We start from the raw sequence: 16,914 nt of genomic DNA, 5'->3' as shown, positions 1-16,914 counted from the left end.
GCACTAGCTCAATAAGTGTACGCTGCCTGAATGAACGAATGTAGTATTTATGTTCTCAGTTAAGGTAGTCTCATTTAAATGATTTCTGTAGGGTTGTTATTGTACAAAAAATAGAATATAAAGAACATTTTTGAAGTTTTTATTAGTTGGGGTGTTAGATTCTCTAACCTTTCTTAAGATGAAATCTGGTTTAAACCAGGCATTTTGATACACTTTTGGGGAGGTGAAAGTTCGGGAGCCTTTGAAAAAGCATTTGGAAAAAGCTTCTGACTCCTCTTGATCACATTTATAGTCCAGCAACACTTTTGGGACCTTTGCTGACAGCCCATTGGTTGGCTTACATTGGAATTATAGACGTGTGGGAGAATAATGCCCCCATTCTTCTCCATCATATCTAATTCTAGAAGATAACAGTGATAGGAAACTGTACCCTTTTCATAGTAAAATGTAGCTACTCAGGAAGGATGAGGGGCACCATCATATCAGGTAACACTCATTCCAGTTGTACTTTTATTTTATTTTTTAAGATTTCATTTATTTAGGGGTGCCTGGGTGGCTCAGTGGGTTAAAGCCTCTGCCTTCGGCTCAGGTCATGATCCCAGGGTCCTGGGATCAAGCCCCGCATCGGGCTCCCAACGGGGAGCCTGCTTCCCCCACTCTCTCTCTGTCTGCCTCTCTGCCTACTTGTGATCTCTATCTGTCAAATAGATAAAATCTAAAAAAAAAAAAAAAAAAAAAAAAAAAAAGATTTCATTTATTTATTTGACAGAGACAGCAAGAGGGGGAACACAAGCAGGGGGAGTGGAAGAGGGAGAAGCAGGCTCCCCACTGGGCAGGGATGCGGGGCTTGATCCCAGAACCCTAGGATCATGACCTGAGTTGAAAGCAGATGCTTAACAACTGAGCCAACCAGGCACCCCCAGTTGTACTTTATGAGATAAAATTAATATTGTTGCTGTATTACTACTTTTGACAACTGCCACCTAAATTATTTTACAGTTACATCTTTAACCTATAACTCCCCTAAATTCGGTTCAGCTTCCTGCTTGGTGTTTCCACTTGTATATGATAATCACTGTCTCAAATTTAATGCCCCAAATCAGTTCACCAGTTTTTTTTTCATAACTTACTGCTTTTGAAGCCTTCCTGTCTCAGTGGCAATTTCATTTTGGTATTTGTTTAGTCCAGGAGTCATCTTTCACACCTTATATTCAATATTTTGTAAAGTGCTGTTAGCTAGCTGTACTTTCAGAATACATGTTATCTATCCTGTTCTTATTGTCTTCACAGCTACCACCCTGGGTCAAACCACCATTATTTCTCAGCTGGATTATTGTAGCTTTGCAAATGACCTACCAGCTTCTGCCTTTGCTGTCCCCCACAGTGCTGTCTCAATAAGGCTACCAGAATGATCTGTTCTTTCCTCATAATTCTTGTGACTTTTAGTTTCGCTCAGAGTAAAAAGCTAAAAAGTCTTAGCATCTATAAGGCCCTGCATGGTCCATCCCCTGCCTTTTAGCTCTCTGTCCTCATCTCTTCCTACTTTCTTGCTATCACACATACCTCACTGCTGATACTCAGAAATGCAGGCTGGCTTCGTTGCAACTTTTGTACCTGCTGCTTGGTCAGAAAAGCTCTCCCCAGGTAACTGCATAGCGATTTCATCATGTATTCAAAAAGTTGCTCGAATATGCTTTTGTTGTTTTTAGATTTTATTTGACAGGAAGTGCTCATGCTTGCAGGCAGGGAGAGTGGCAGGAAGACAAAGAGGGGAGAGGGAGAAGCAGTCTCCCTGCTGAGCAGAGAGCTGCTTTCATTTGTCAGAAGACAAAACAGGACTGGGAGATTTTTCAGTGTTCCTTGCTTTCCTGAACACAGGGCTCAGGTAAAGTTCAGTGTAGTCTACTACAAATAGAATTTAAGCCCCAGGAGGCAAGATTCCTCTATTTATTTATATATTGGTATACAGTATTTTCAATACCTAGCAAGTGCTAAGAACTCAATAAATGTTGTACAGATGGATAAAGGAATTATTTAAAATGGCGTTCACCTTAGGCCTCCTGTCTGCTGAAGAATGTGATTATACCAATGTGGAATTGGGCTTTCTGCTATAAGTAGCTTCATAAATGAGATGAGACTTCACGGAGAAAATTTGTATCTTGCTATCCCCAGTATGTGCTATGTTGAAACATATGTCTGTAATATGTATTGTCATTCTCTTCCATAGAGTTCTACATATAAAATCTTAAATGTTGTGAAGAAATGTTCCTTAGGATCTATTATGAAGTGAAGAGTCAATTTAAATAATGTCTCCTGGGGCTTGACACATATTAAGCACTCAAAAAGAAGAAAGGTGGGATGCCTGGGTGGCTCAGTTGGTTAAGTGTCTCACTTTGGCTCAGGTCATGATCTCAGGGTCCTGGAATCGAGTCCCGCATCGGGCTCTCTGCTCAGCGGAGAACCTGCTTCCTCCTCTGTCTCTCTCTCTGCCTGCTTGTGATCTCTCTCTGTGAAATAAATAAATAAAATCTTTTAAAAAATAAATAAATAAATAAATAAATAAATAATGTCTCCTGTTCTGAAATCTCTGGAGACTTTGGATTTTATCTTGAAAGGAGTGTGATTCAGTAGCTTAAATGATCAGATTCATGTTTTAGAATAACTTTAGTGTGGGCAGACTTACAGAGGTGTGACTGGAAGGGAATTGATCACGGGTAGAGATCCATTAGGGAGCGGTCACTGAAATTGAAGTGGGAAATGAAGCTGGGTTAGGCAGTGGAAGCAGGAATGGTTAAGAAGACTTCCCTGGATTTTTGGGTCAAGGTGATTTAGTTATCCTAAATCTAGATTTTTTAATCTGATATTTTGTGGCTTTTCCTTATAGCCAGATTGTTTTTGGCTAATGCTGTTCTCTGAGATACCAAAAACAGGAAGAACAGCAGGAAGTGGTTTTCGGTTTGTAGAGGTTGTATTTGAATACCCAAGAAACCTAAGCAATTGGATATATATGACTGATTAAAGAAACTACTTGGGAATGAAAGGAAGCCTGAGTCTAGAAAAGTGCTTCAAGTTTATAATCTTCATTAAGTACTCTCAGCTTTATAACTTCGTATTTTTTATGCCTTTGTTACTTCCCATAAACTCTGCATATTTCTAAATTATTAGTAAAGCTCTTAAAATGGGAAGGGTTTGTGCACTTACCTTTGGTCAAAATAATGAGAGGTTCCTCTAGAATTTTGAGTTCCTTAAGGAACTCAATTTTGTGTTACTATCATCATCCAGAATTCTGTTTACCTTTCTTCTTTTTTTTTTTTTTAAGGGTTTTATTTATTTGTCAGAGAGAGAGAGAGAGCGCATGCTCAGACAAGCAGAGGGAACTGCAGACAGAGGGAGAAGCAGGCTTCCTGCTGAGCAGGGAGCCTGATGTGGGACTCCATCCCAGCACCCTGCGATTATGACCTGAGCCAAAGTGAGACACTTAACCAACTGAGCCACCCAGGCATCCCACCTTTCTTCTTTTTGAGTGCTTAATATGTGTCAAGCAATGTCCTATGTTTGGGAATATTTAATAGGTAAATAAGCAACTATAGCACAGCATTCTCTTTCAAGTAGTAGATTAGGGAAAAATACTAATTTTGGGGGGGGGTGGGGTCAGGGAATTGTTCACAAAAGTAATGCATTACTTGAGAAAGGAAGGATGGACACAGGGGCTTGGGTTGAGGTATTGGGGTAGGGAACTGATCAGAATATCTGCAAAGCCTCAGTTGAGAAAGCGAAGCCTTTTTGGGGAATCAAAATCATGAGGGGAGAGGGAGTGGGTGGAGAGAGGATAAGATGCTAGAGAATAAGCAGTAAATATACAGTGCCTTTGGGCATTATCCAAAAAACAGTATGAAAATCTTAACATTTTAAAGGAGTAATATATAAAATTATCATTTTAGGAAGATCCCTGACAAGTGAGGAGTTTCAGATATAATGGCAGCTTTTAGAGTCAGTGTGTCTAGAGTGGGGCTCAGAAATTTACTTTTTAAAATTTTGCTTTAATTACAGTGTACCCAATTCTTTGAGAACTGCTGACTTAAAAGGATTCTTTAGTAGGTCTGTGAATTTTACTTATCCAAACTGTTTCTGTGATGTGACCAGTAGTCCTTTTCTCATTTGGGCTAGATGTCAAACTTGTTCTTCCTTCTAGATGAGTAAACAAAGAATTAATCTGGGTCCTGATTTAAGTGGGCTCCTTGATTTGAAAAACTGATATATGTTAAAGTTGTTCCAATTTAGCAATGTATATAACTTTATTTTGAAATGTTGGCTTTGTTAATTTTATCACCTGGGTTATTAGATTACTTTGTTAGAAAACAAATGCTAGGAACTATTTAAAAGGACTGTTTAATAGAAGTTACCAAGAGGAGGGTAGGAGATATATACATTAAATACCTCTGATTGGATTTGGTAATTCACAAATTTTGGAGGGTTATTAACAAAATAAAGCACTGGTAAATCTCAGGGTGAGATGGAGCAGTAGTGAGAATGTGAGCTTATAGAAGAGGTTAGAATCTTTCACATGGTGGAGAAAGAATGCTTTTTAGGCTTCAACTAGTTTATTTTACTTCCTGTTGCATATAGAATGGTTTTTCCAACTACTCAGTCACTTAAACCAGACACCTGCGAGTTATCCCACCAACACTCTCTCCCTCTTCTGTGTCTGGTTATTCAGTCCTTTTTAAAAAAATCTTTCTAAAATCTTCTAAAATCTTTCAACCCCCTCCCTTCTGCTTTGTTTCCTCCCCCTCATCAGTCCTGGTTAAATGTAGGTGCTTATCTTCTCCAAGGAGTATTGCACTTGTGTCCCGCAGATTTAGGGCTCTTTAATTGCTTCCTCATCTTAATATATGCACTTTTAAAGATTCATATCTGATTTTCTTTTAATATTCCACTCATGCTAGGTTAATTGCCTTGGTTAGAACTTTAATATTTAATTGTTTCTGCCTTGTTTTTGCTCTCTAATGCTTTTTCTGTTCTTTTGGGGAATCCCTCCAGTGTCATTTTTTTAAATGGGGAAACAGAACTTTACTTTTTGTGATTTCTTTATTTTTAAATTTTAGCAATTAATTCGGGTAAAAAAATGGTCTCTCGTATGTCTTAAACATTGCAATCTCATTTATAAAGCCTTCATTGACCATTCTCCTTTCCTCCTGCTCAGTCTTCATGTGGACTCATATGTTACCCATGATTTTCAAATTGTTATAAAAGAATTTAGGTGCAAATAATAATGTATCAAACTTTTTTTTTAACTCATAAAAACTAGTTCAATGAGGAATTTGGAGTTATATAGTCAATTTAATAAGGAATGCTGAAATAAAATTACTAAGACATAAAAATTGGTTAATACCCAAAGGGTATACAGACTATAGCCTTTGGGATAATCTTCTGTGCTAGATGGAAAACATTTATTGTACTGTAATAGTTTACCTTTAAATTTATAGTTATAAACTGCCTGAGCCCTAATCAGTTATAAGAAATCATGTAATTGAGTGATATCAGGTGAACTTACTAGAAAATGCTTTAGCGTGACAGTAAAAGTCACAGTCATCTTTATGTCTTATTTTAGATTTTGAATAATTTGTTTGAAAACATGCTAATTTTTATATTGTTAGTGACCAAGAACCTTCTTATTTTATTTTATTATTATTTTTAGGGGAGAGAAGGGGCAGAGGGAGAGAGAATCTTAAGCATGCTCCATGCCCAGCATGGAGCCCAATGCAGGGCTCGATCTCATGATCCTGAGATCATGACCTGAGCTGAAATCAAGAGTCTGATGTTTGACTGAGCCACCCAGGCACCCCAACACCTTCTCCTTTTAAAATGTTAATTTTTTCAGAATCACTGATGGAAGATTTGGACCAATATTTTTTGCCCTGTTCTTATTTGACCACCGGTTCCATATTAAATTTTCTGCAGTAGAGCTTTCTGTTAAAACACCAGTCATCAAGTTGGATTTAATGTGTTCTCAATGTATGTGCAATAATAGAAGCATTTATAGGACTTAAATGTATAGAACAAAGCCAGTAAGATACCATTTAATTAGCTTGGTTTTGATGTTTAAATAGGAGCTTCGGATAGAAAGGAGAAAACAAACCAGGTAGAGTGACCAGGATGTTTGCTGGTTTAGGACTTGAGTCTAGGTTATTGTCAATGACCATAAGTTTCTAACCAATCTCTAGTCTTCTCCCCCAATTTTAATTCAGGTGGAGTATTGCTGACACCGTTATTTTCATAAAAACTGTGATCATGTTTATTCCCTGCTTGAAAAATCTCAGTTGCTTCATGTTGCCAACACAATAGACTTCATTTTGCTTGGCCTGGGAGCTCTTCCACTCCCCTATTTGGTCTCTCAACCCTTGATTTACCCACACATTTACATTGGCTTCTCCTTTCCCTTCTGTCCTGTGTGGCCAAATCCTTCTTTCATACTCAGCTTGTTTATTCCTACAGTGTGACTGTCTGTACTATTCTAGCTCAGGAGGATGTCTTCAAAGTTTGGTTCTATTTTTTCATCCAGGTATGCAGTTAATAGATCCTGTATGAGAAATCTATGGGTGGGTTGTCTCAGTTTCACCTGGAAGGCAGGCAGTAAGCTACTTTTCCTGCTTGGGCACATATAGTGCTTCCTATAGAATTTTTTGAAATGTACCCCACATGGGACGCCTGGGTGGCTCAGTTGGTTAAGCAGCTGCCTTCGGCTCAGGTCACGATTCCAGCGTCCTGGGATCGAGTCCCGCATCGGGCTCCTTGCTCAGCAGGAGCCTGCTTCTCCCTCTGCCTCTGCCTGCCATTCTGTCTGCCTGTGCTTGCTCTCTCTCCCTCTCTCTCTGACAAATAAATAAAATCTTAAAAAAAAAAAAAAAGAAAGAAATGTACCCCACATGACAATATGTTTTTGTATTTGTAGACCTGAAAAATGTCTGAAAATTCCAGTGACAGTGATTCATCTTGTGGCTGGACTGTCATCAATCATGAGGTATGTTGTTTAATACTTTTTATAAGGCCATTTGTAATACTACAGTGTATCACCTGGGTTTTTTGAAGGCCAGTGTTTGCTGCATTGAAGCCTGAGGTTCCATTGTCTTTAGCTTGGACATTTTCCCACCCACATTAAACTTTACTGCTGAAAACTCTTCATTCATGAGCCCATGTCTTCTGCATTGTCGTGTGGTACATTCTTGGCTTCGAGACAGTAGGCAATATTTGTTGAGGGTTTATTATTGTTTCAGCCCTCTACTTTTATCTATAATCTCATAGAATTTTAAATAACCTCTGTGGTATGGATTTGCATTCTCATTTCATAGTTGAGGAAACTAGAACTTAGAGAGGGTAAGTAATTTAGCCAAGATTATGTAACTAGAAAATATCAGAGCCTGCATTTAAACAGACCAGAAAGGAGCATGGGGAACATGTGTTCTACTTTGGATATGTTATGCTACATTATGTTGCTAACAGAACTTGATTGAAAAAGGACTATGGCTAGAATGCTTTCAAAAAAGGAGTTTTGTTAAGGAAGTATTTACATGACTAGTATATAATAAGCATTAATTTATTTTCCACACTGGTAACATACATTCATTATAGAAAAATCATAAAAATACTGATGAGTAGAAGCAATAAGTTAAAAATCATCTATATTGTAAAGTTTTAATGGATTTTTCTATAGTTTACCTGTCTGTTTTTAGGGTCTCTTAGCCTTGACTTGTTTTCCTTGATTAATAAAAAGTTTTTAAGTGGTAATTTTTAGAATTACCTTGATAATTTAAAATTTAGACATGGCTAGTTATGTCTTCTTAAAATCAACATTAACCAAAAAATGATTTTTCTGCAATAAAATTTGAAAAATTAATAGCAGCTCTACCAATTGAGATTGGGGTGGTTTCTTTTTTCTTTTTTTAATTAGTGATTTTTCTATTTTTAACCTGTTTTCTATGAAGTATAGATAAACTCCCATAGCAATAACTTCTCCTTCAAGGATAATTAACAGTATAGGAGCAAGGAAGCTGTGGGAGTCTTGTGATTCTGTAGTGTGAAGCAAGATAGTAAACCTCTCTGGCATTTAGCCAAGTGTGTCATTAGGGTATTCTGTATTAGAGATATCTTGTCATAGAGTAGATCATATTTGTGTTTTTATCCCTCTTCCTTATCTAGTTTGCAGGTTCTACTGCTAATGTCTTATAGATGTGTTTCCTTCTCCTTTCTCATTGCTATTTTAGGACAGCATTGATCTCCCCTGCAGTCCCCAGTTCAGCCCTAACCTTGCCTGTTTCTATGATTTTCCTGCCACTTTAGGTAATCCCATGGTCTTAACATTCAGAGTTCTCTTTAGAATTCAACTCAAAACATACTCCTTTGATGAATTCTTTTAATTTTTGCTGTTTCAAGTTATATATATTAGGAGAACATAGACCTTTGATTTCATGGATCAGTAAACTACAGGAGAGATTGGGAGAAGGGTATGGAGACAAACAGAAGGAGCTTAGTGGCTAACTTTATTTTGCTAATAAGATATGAGGAGAAAAAACTGTCAGACCCACTGTATTATTACACAGAAGACAGTCTGACATCAAAGTAGGAAGGACAACCTTGGAAAAATAAAGAATACTCTATAAAATTGTGTAGGGAAAGTTTACTCCATTAATCCTATAGTTCATTTTAATCCTTGCCCTTAGACTTTTTTAGTTCTACATTGTCATAGTAAATAGTTATTTGAATGTGAAAGTTTCTCTGAATAGGCTATAAATTTGAATTTTGGATTTGAATTTTTAATATTTCATAATACATAGCAAAATGCCTTGCATAGTACCTTCATAAATGTTGAGTAGAGGTAAAATAACAGAAGCAGCTAAAGTTTAGTTTAAAAACTTATCCTCTGGGGCGCCTGGGTGGCTCAGTGGGTTAAGCCGCTGCCTTCGGCTCAGGTCATGATCTCGGAGTCCTGGGATCGAGCCCCGCATCGGGCTCTCTGCTCTCTCGGGGAGCCTGCTTCCTCCTCTCTCTCTGCCTGCCTCTCTGCCTGCTTGTGATCTCTCTGTCAAAAAAAAAAAAAAAAAATCCTCTGGGATCAAATTTATTGCTTGGGCTTATAAAATAGAGTAGAGGATTTGACTTGGCTAACTTCTCTTAGAATCTAAGCCTGCGATTCCATTCTGCCATTTCATTGCCATAGGCCTTTATGGACTAAATTGAATAAAAGGTAGATTAGATACTGCTCCCTTCGGAGAATGGCAACATCTAGGACTTTGACTAGTGGAAGTATCTACATGTAGTAATAATCAACTTTGAGCGGCTGATAGACATAGAACTGATTATTGCTTTTTTCTTAGGGGTCTGATACAGAGATGGTGAATTCTGAACATGGTACAGCCAGTGACAGCTGTGAGCTCGCTCCAGAATGTACATCTTTAGAGCAAGAGGAGCTACAAGTATTACAGCCAGAGCAGGGAGGTAAGATACGAAAAAGAGTCTAATTTTTTTTTTTTTTTAAATAATAATAGAATGTGTGAAAGGCAGTACGAGTCTTGCCTTTTTCCTAGGTGGGCAGCCTTTCTAGCTAATCCAAATGATCAGGTCACTGAATGACCAGAATTTTGGTGTGGATTAGATAGTGGTACCAACCTGTCCAGGGGTTTGCTTATTTACAGCTGTAGTGTATTATTTAGGCCTCTGTATAACTCTTTCATACTACACGTGTAACTGGTAACTAAATATTGCTAATCTTGATTAAGACTAGTGATGTACAAAATAATCATAAGGGATTTACTAAACTCAGATTCTTTAGTTATCTATCATCACACTTCAAATTACTTTTGGTTAGAGGTGGTAAAAGGCATTTAACTGCTGTACTCTTCATTTTTAAATTACGTCTTAAGCTTCTTTAAAAACTGCATTGAAATGTAAACAGAACATTTCCTCAGGAGAATAAAGTATATGGGTCATGGCTAGAAACATGATAGATTATATCTATCTATATCTATCTATATATCTATCTATATCTATCTATATCTATATTAAATCTTGTTTTCAGCCTGTGTATTGATTATTCTCCTTTGAACAGTGATTCTTATCTTTGATAGGTCAGAGATCTCCTTGAGAATCTGAAAGCTGTGAATGTTTTCTCCCAAGAAATGCCCATACTCACATATGTAAAAGGAGTTTTACTTCTTGGGAGTCCTTGGACCCAAGTACATCTTTTTTGAAGTGTCTTGATTTCAGAGTAATATGCTGCTAGGGGCTTTGTAACACATACAAATGGGGTAGTTTTTCTCTTTTTTTCTCCTGTTTTTTTTTTTTGTTTTTTTTGTTTTTTTTTTTTTTGGAGGGGCTGAATTATATAACAAATACACATTCATGACAGAAAAAAAATAATGAACAAAAAAAATTTTAAGTCACCTTTAATTCTTTTTATCTGGTGATAACTGCTGTTAACATTTGGTATGTGTTCTTTGTTATGCATAAAATTTATATATGTTTATCATATTGTTTTGATATTTTTAACTTCAATTTTATAGACTTTTTCATTTAAAATACGATTTTATAAACTCCAGTTGGGTTTTTTGGTACATTTTTCCTTTGAGGAGTTTTTTATAAAATACATTTGCTATAGTGACATTATTTTGCTTTTCTGTGTTCTTTTGAATCCTTGTTTTTTATAATCCTTTTTATTGCAAAAAATTCATAATTTGAAGATACAGTTTTGATTTTTGTGTTACCAAGCATTAACAGTCATTAGAATAGTGCTACTTTTAGGAATGCAGGAATTATAACATCAGACGTCTGAAAATTGGTTTTCCATATTAACAGGTATTTACAGGCACACTGGATTTGGTACTTTTGTATTGTAAAGTAAAGATTATGTTTACTTAGAGATTTATATTGTTTTTTTTAGTAGATACTAAATGAATTCAATATCTAAAATTATCCTCTGACAATTTCAAATAATCATATTTGAAATACAGAGATCTTTTTAGCAACAGTTTGCAGTTTCAGTTAAGAGAAATATTTATTAGGAGTTTTTTTATCCATTGCTATCTCTTCTGAAGGAATGAATTATTTCAGTAAAGAAAGTGTTATATAAAATACTTTAAAAAATGACATTTTGGATTATGTTGAAAGTACTATATATAAATCAATTGCCAGAGAACTTTTTAGCAGCTGTAGTATATGTGATTTAATTAATTAAATCCACTTTAAAAAAATAGGACTAGATTTTATGTACCCAGATTATAATCTGTGTGGACTACAAAAACTCAATTAAGTGTAATTGATTGAATTGATCTTTGCTTTATATCAGAGAGTAGCCAGAATGACACAGTGTTAATGGGAGAAACTGCTTATCCAGCTTTGGAGGAAACAAAGTCAGCACTTGAGGTAAACTTGTGTTGTACTCTGTAGATATATGATAAGCAATATTCTTTAGTGAACTAAGGAATAATTAAAGCTTCTATGTCTAGTTGTGCGTTCTTTTCCTCTTCGAATTATGAACAACTTTTATTAAAATTTTCGAGATTCCATAGATTGGTCACTTTTATTATTAGAGTTTAACTTCTGTCTTCTAAACTCCTAAGTGAGATGTCTTTTAATTTATCGAAGTAATTACAAAAGTAATTTCTATTCATTTACCCTCTAAGACATTTTTTTTTGGAAATAGATTGCATTCTTGAATTATGTAGAGAAATAAGTTATTAGGGTTTATCAAAAAAGGAAGTTTTGTTTTTAAATTTGAGAACAACCTAAATCTTGTTTTTTGATGTTTTACTTGACTTCTTTTTTTTTCTTTTTAAAGATTTAATTTATTTTTTGACAGAGAGAGAGAGATCACAAGTAGGCAGAGAGAGGGGGAAGCAGGCTCCCTGCCAAGCAGAGAGCCCGATGCGTGGCTCGATCCTAGGACCCTGAGATCGTGACCTGAGCCAAAGGCAGAGGCTTTAACCCACTGAGCCACCCAGATGCCGCTTTACTTGACTTCTTGATAAAACTAGATTAGATGATTTTTACATGGCATAGCTATTGAAGTTTATTACATATATAACCATGGAAATTTGTTATCAGTCTTATGGGCTTCCTGACTACAGTGTTATGGTCAGATAAACCCATGGAATTAGTGAGAAATGAATCCTCTCTTTTCTGTTGTCCTTGATTTTGAAGGCGGGCTTCTTCTCTTCTGCAGCCTACAATGATTAGGCACCGGTTTGTTCTAATTCTGAAAGACTGCTCAAGGCGTTTGATGGTGTTTTGAACTAAAAGATGAGCCTGCTATTGTCATCTTTGTCTTTTGGGCAGGACTCCTCTATCTTCTATTTTAAGCCCAAATTACCACAGTACTTAAGTACTGTTGTATACTTTGAGCTACGTAGAAAATATAAGGCTCTCTGGGGCGCCTGGGTGGCTAAGTGGGTTAAGCCGCTGCCTTCGGCTCAGGTTATGATCTTAGGGTCCTGGGATCGAGCCCCGCATCAGGCTCTCTGCTCAGCGGAGAACCTGCTTCCTCCTCTATCTCTCTCTCTGCCTGCCTCTCTGCCTGCTTGTGATCTCTCTCTGTGAAATAAATAAATAAAATCTTTAAAAAATAATAAAAAAAAAAAATAAAAAAAAAATAAAAAAAAAGAAAATATAAGGCTCTCAAAAAATTGTTGAATTTACTGTCTTTAAAATTATTCCTCAGAGAGAAGCAAAGTCATCTGAAGACAATGTCTATTTTGGAACTGTCAGTGATGATTCTGATATTGTTACCCTTGAGCCACCTAAGTTAGAAGAAATTGGAAATCCGGAAGCTCTAATTGTTGAAGAAGTACAGAGTCCAGAAGACTTTAACATGGGGTCTTCTTCCAGCAGCCAATATACATTTTGTCAGCCAGAAACTGGTAAGAGCTGCATGAAGAGTACACTGATAGAGACTTAAGGTGTCCTAGGACCACCTTTTATACAATGGCCAAGTTTTTAATATATTTAAGATTTTTTGCAAAATCTACTGTTATGTCTAGCGTTTTGTTAGACTGTAGGTCCCAAGAGCAGAATTGCTATAACAGTAAATACCATCTTTTATTAAGTAAAAGATGAAAAAAACTATCTTCAAGGAGCTTTGTTATTGTCTGAAACACTCCAGAATGCATTTGATATATTTTAGGTATTTAAAGGTGGAAGATTGGGGCGCCTGGGTGGCTCAGTGGGTTAAGCCGCTGCCTTCGGCTCGGGTCGTGATCTCAGGGTCCTGGGATCGAGCCCCGCATCGGGCTCTCTGCTCAGCGGGGAGCCTGCTTCCTCCTCTCTCTCTGCCTGCCTCTCTGCCTGCTTGTGATCTCTGTCAAATAAATAAATAAAATCTTTAAAAAAATAAATAAATAAAGGTGGAAGATTAAGCCATTGTAAGTAAAAATAGGAGAAAATTAAAATTTCTATTTACAGTGGTACAAATTTTAATTTCTAGAAATTGTGGAAGAAGCTTCTTATTGAAGTCTGTTAGATCCTTTCAATTATTAATCATTTAACAAACATCTGTTGAATGCTCCTTATGTGCTAAACAGAGTTCAGAGAGCTGGCAATACAGCAGATCCCAAAGCCCCTGACCTTTGTATCTTTCATTGTAGATTGAGTTATGAAAGTGTGCCTCTTTTAAGTCACATTTAAGGCACTCAATGCCTACTATTCAGACAATGATTTGGAGGTTAAAATGTGAATTCCTGAGCTAATTCCTTTCTATATTTCTTTGGCTCAGCTTGAGGGGTGTATGTAACATCTTTCAAGGTGCACATAAATATTTAGACACAAAGGGAAATAAAAGAAACAAAGCTATAATTAACGCACAGTTATTAATGAACACTTGTAACTCAGGGATGAATTGAGAGAAAGACAAGTTGGAACATGGCTAGTGATTCCAAAATATCCTAATTTGATGCAAAAATAAGGATGTGTTTATTTCAGATCATTTTCTTAGAGTTTACCATTCTTTAATATTTACATTTGCCAGTATCAGACAATGGAATTTCTGTTACTCCACTTCAAGCTAATAAAAGGTCAAGTAAAGATTTTTAGCTATCTCATTTAATGGCAAGTTATTTTCAGTTAGTATAGCAGTTTGGCTATAAACAAGAGCTTAAAAGCACTTTATTCAAGTATTTGAGTGCTCATCTGGCATTCTTAGTGGTCAGCCTTTGCCAGAATGGTTTACATAGTATATTTATTATAAGGACTAGCAGACTGACTTTAGAATCTTTTTTGTTTATCAAATTTTATTTTATTTGTTTAAATCTAGGATTCACGCTGTATTCAAGTAGTCTTCTTCCTTTCCTTCTTTCCTTTATTTTTTAGAAGACTATAGATGATGGTTTAATTTGAGAATATTCACGGGCCAGAAAAAGTAGTCACATTGAAGCAGGAGTATTACAGAAGGGTCCAAGCAGATATTTAAGAAATTGATCCTACAAACTTAATTTTTTCAGGAACTTGGATACTTCAAAGCACATTATTCTGGTGTTTATCTCCTTTCTGAGCTTGGACTTCTTGAGAATTTTACAGTTTCAGTTAAGAGAAATATTTTACTAGGAGTATTTTTATCCGTTTCTCTCTCTCCTAAAGGAATGAATTATTTCAGTAAAGAAAGTGTTATATAAAATAATTTTTAAAAATGGCATTTTGGATTATGTTGAAAATACTATATATATATATAAATCAGTTGCGAAGAGTCTACGTTCTCTCTCACCTCCTATTTTTTTGGTTTGTTAATCCCCTACTCCCCATTGCCTGGTTATTTTGATTTTTCCTTTCCCTTCTTCTCCATCTCTGTAGGATTTCAAGTTGTTTCTTCTTCTAAATTAGATTCTTGTGGCAATATACTCTGTTTATTTAAGAATACTAGCCACTCCCTTGCCCTGGAGTCTCCCCCAAGAAAGCAAAATTGGTAGTTGTAGAAAAGCTTGTATTTGCATATATGTTTTTTTTAAAGGCGTGATTGTTCAATTTTGATGGAGCACAAATAACAATGTTGAGTGATAATTAAAATAAGTATTTTCAATTCTCTTTTTCCTTTTTAGTCTTTATAATAAAGCTTTACACATCTTTTTTCCTGTTTATTCACAAAAGAAAGGTGGTGGGAGAAGCTGTGGAAGATTCCTGAATGCATAAGGGGATGGGATGATCAGCTGAAACACCATGTTCCTAGCCAACTCGCTTTCCAAGGTGGTGTGACTAAATCTGATCAGCTTTTCTTGAGCTGAGTGTGCCTAGTCACATTTACTATTTACTTAGTGCTTTAAAGATAACTGTTGTCATCTGTGACACTCTAAACAGGTGTTCAAATTGATCTTGTAATAAGGCTGGCTAAGCTTATTGCATGCCTTTGCATTGCCTGCATCTTGGACTATGGGCCAAAAATCAAAATATTTTAGCTATTAGATATATGGGTTAAAAAAGATGGAAGCATTAGATAAGGATATGAACTTATTAATATGGATTAGGTTGGCTTGTTTACTTAGAATCTATGATGAAGGCAATAGAATTAAATTTAATTAAGGAATTTTGACATATGGTTTGTTTTTACATTTACCCATCTTAATACTGTCAGAAAGTCTGACTTAAATACTCCAGCCATAATCTTGAATGCCTTTGTATTATGTAATGCTTTATTTAAGTCTTCCTTTCTTTCTCTTTGTCCAAGAAATATAACCTCACAGCTGAGGCGACGGCATCTGGGAAAAACTAGTGATCAAGAATAACCAGATAAACATGATGGGCATAAGGGTCATGACCAAAAGAACTCTCAGTGGCATCTGTATAACTAAATACTAGGAATAATCATTCATCCAGTAGTTCTTTCTGTCTTTGTGTTTGGTGTTGTTGTCGGTGTGAAAGTTAACCAGATCCTCTGTGACCCATCTTTTAAAAAGTACTGCCTAACCCAAGTCACCAACTTTTCCTGTGGCATGGATACCCTGTCTTCTGAAGAACTGTTTTGCTTTTTTGAAGCATGGATGTTTGTTGTTTGGAGCTGTTTGTATCAAATTGAGGTTCACATTTTATCCTTACCTTTAGTGCCTTTTTTTTTTCTTCCTTATAACTGGCCTGTGGAAATTATTACTGAGCCATCTAACTTACTGTGTCAATATGTAGTTTATTGATTGGTAGAACAGTGTTAACAAGTTCTACATTTAAAAAAACTGAAGGTGATTTTTTTAGTGGATATATTTCCAGGACTTGAGATTTCTTATGGATTTTTTTGTTGTTGTTCTTTACTGTTCTTTTCATAAAGGAGCAGCACCAGACTAGTCCTTAATATCGGAGATAGCTGTTGTGTCACTTCCTCATGCTGACATATTTACTAGAGGGTAAAATTAATAACCTTCTAGTAAGAGTGGCAGTCGAAGGGAAGGGCTCATCTGACTTCTGGAAACCTGTGTTAAACTATAGTGCTTTGAACGTTGATTATGGACTCAAAGGATGGAAATGAAACTAGGGTCCAGATTCACCCAAGAAAACTTTTGGTAGTTACTGTGCTTTGTAAGTTGCAGGAACTGTTCATATACCTCCATGAGTTCCTTAAACAGTTGAGCTTAAATTACCTCCTTTTGAAATTGAAAGAAGAGAGTTTCTTTTTCTTTCTAGAAACAGTATCTGTTTATGGCTGTAATAACAAAGAAATTTAATAGGCTATGAGAATGATTGTTCTAACAGTGTAAACTAGAAGAGAAGTTAAAAAAATAAAACCAAATAAATCCTCAAAGGCACAGAACTGATTAATAGGTTCTTGTGTATCCCGGTTGAAATCTTTTCTGTTTTGGTTTTATGTTGAAAAACTTGAAAACTTGAGTTTCTGTTTGTGTTGTTTGTTTTTGGTTTTGGCTGTCTTATGTAAAAGGGCACGTAGGGATGGCATTG

The 16,914-nt window shown here is 36.1% G+C and overlaps 1 protein-coding gene across 6 annotated transcripts in view; it reads left to right on the top strand.

Annotated features, from left to right (window-relative positions):
* The window catches only part of CCPG1 (cell cycle progression 1), a 40,643-nt gene that overhangs the window by 10,987 nt on the left and 12,742 nt on the right, over positions 1-16,914 (top strand). For 2 of the 6 annotated variants that reach the window (XM_047738177.1, XM_047738175.1), the window contains exons 2-6: positions 6,953-7,021; positions 9,372-9,492; positions 11,339-11,415; positions 12,698-12,908; positions 15,124-15,219. In XM_047738177.1, the coding sequence (XP_047594133.1) occupies positions 6,962-7,021; positions 9,372-9,492; positions 11,339-11,415; positions 12,698-12,908; positions 15,124-15,219 (565 nt within the window). In that variant the 5' untranslated portion in view covers positions 6,953-6,961. Of the gene's footprint in view, positions 1-6,952; positions 7,022-9,371; positions 9,493-11,338; positions 11,421-12,697; positions 12,909-15,123; positions 15,220-16,914 lie in introns of all 6 variants that reach the window. The other 4 variants (XM_047738176.1, XM_047738174.1, XM_047738173.1 and 1 more) reach the window with 3 other exon arrangements.

The sequence above is a fragment of the Lutra lutra genome, chromosome 7, assembly GCF_902655055.1.
Source record: "Lutra lutra chromosome 7, mLutLut1.2, whole genome shotgun sequence".
NCBI classification, from domain to species: Eukaryota; Metazoa; Chordata; class Mammalia; order Carnivora; family Mustelidae; genus Lutra; species Lutra lutra.
This window is presented reverse-complemented; position numbering and strand designations above follow the sequence as displayed.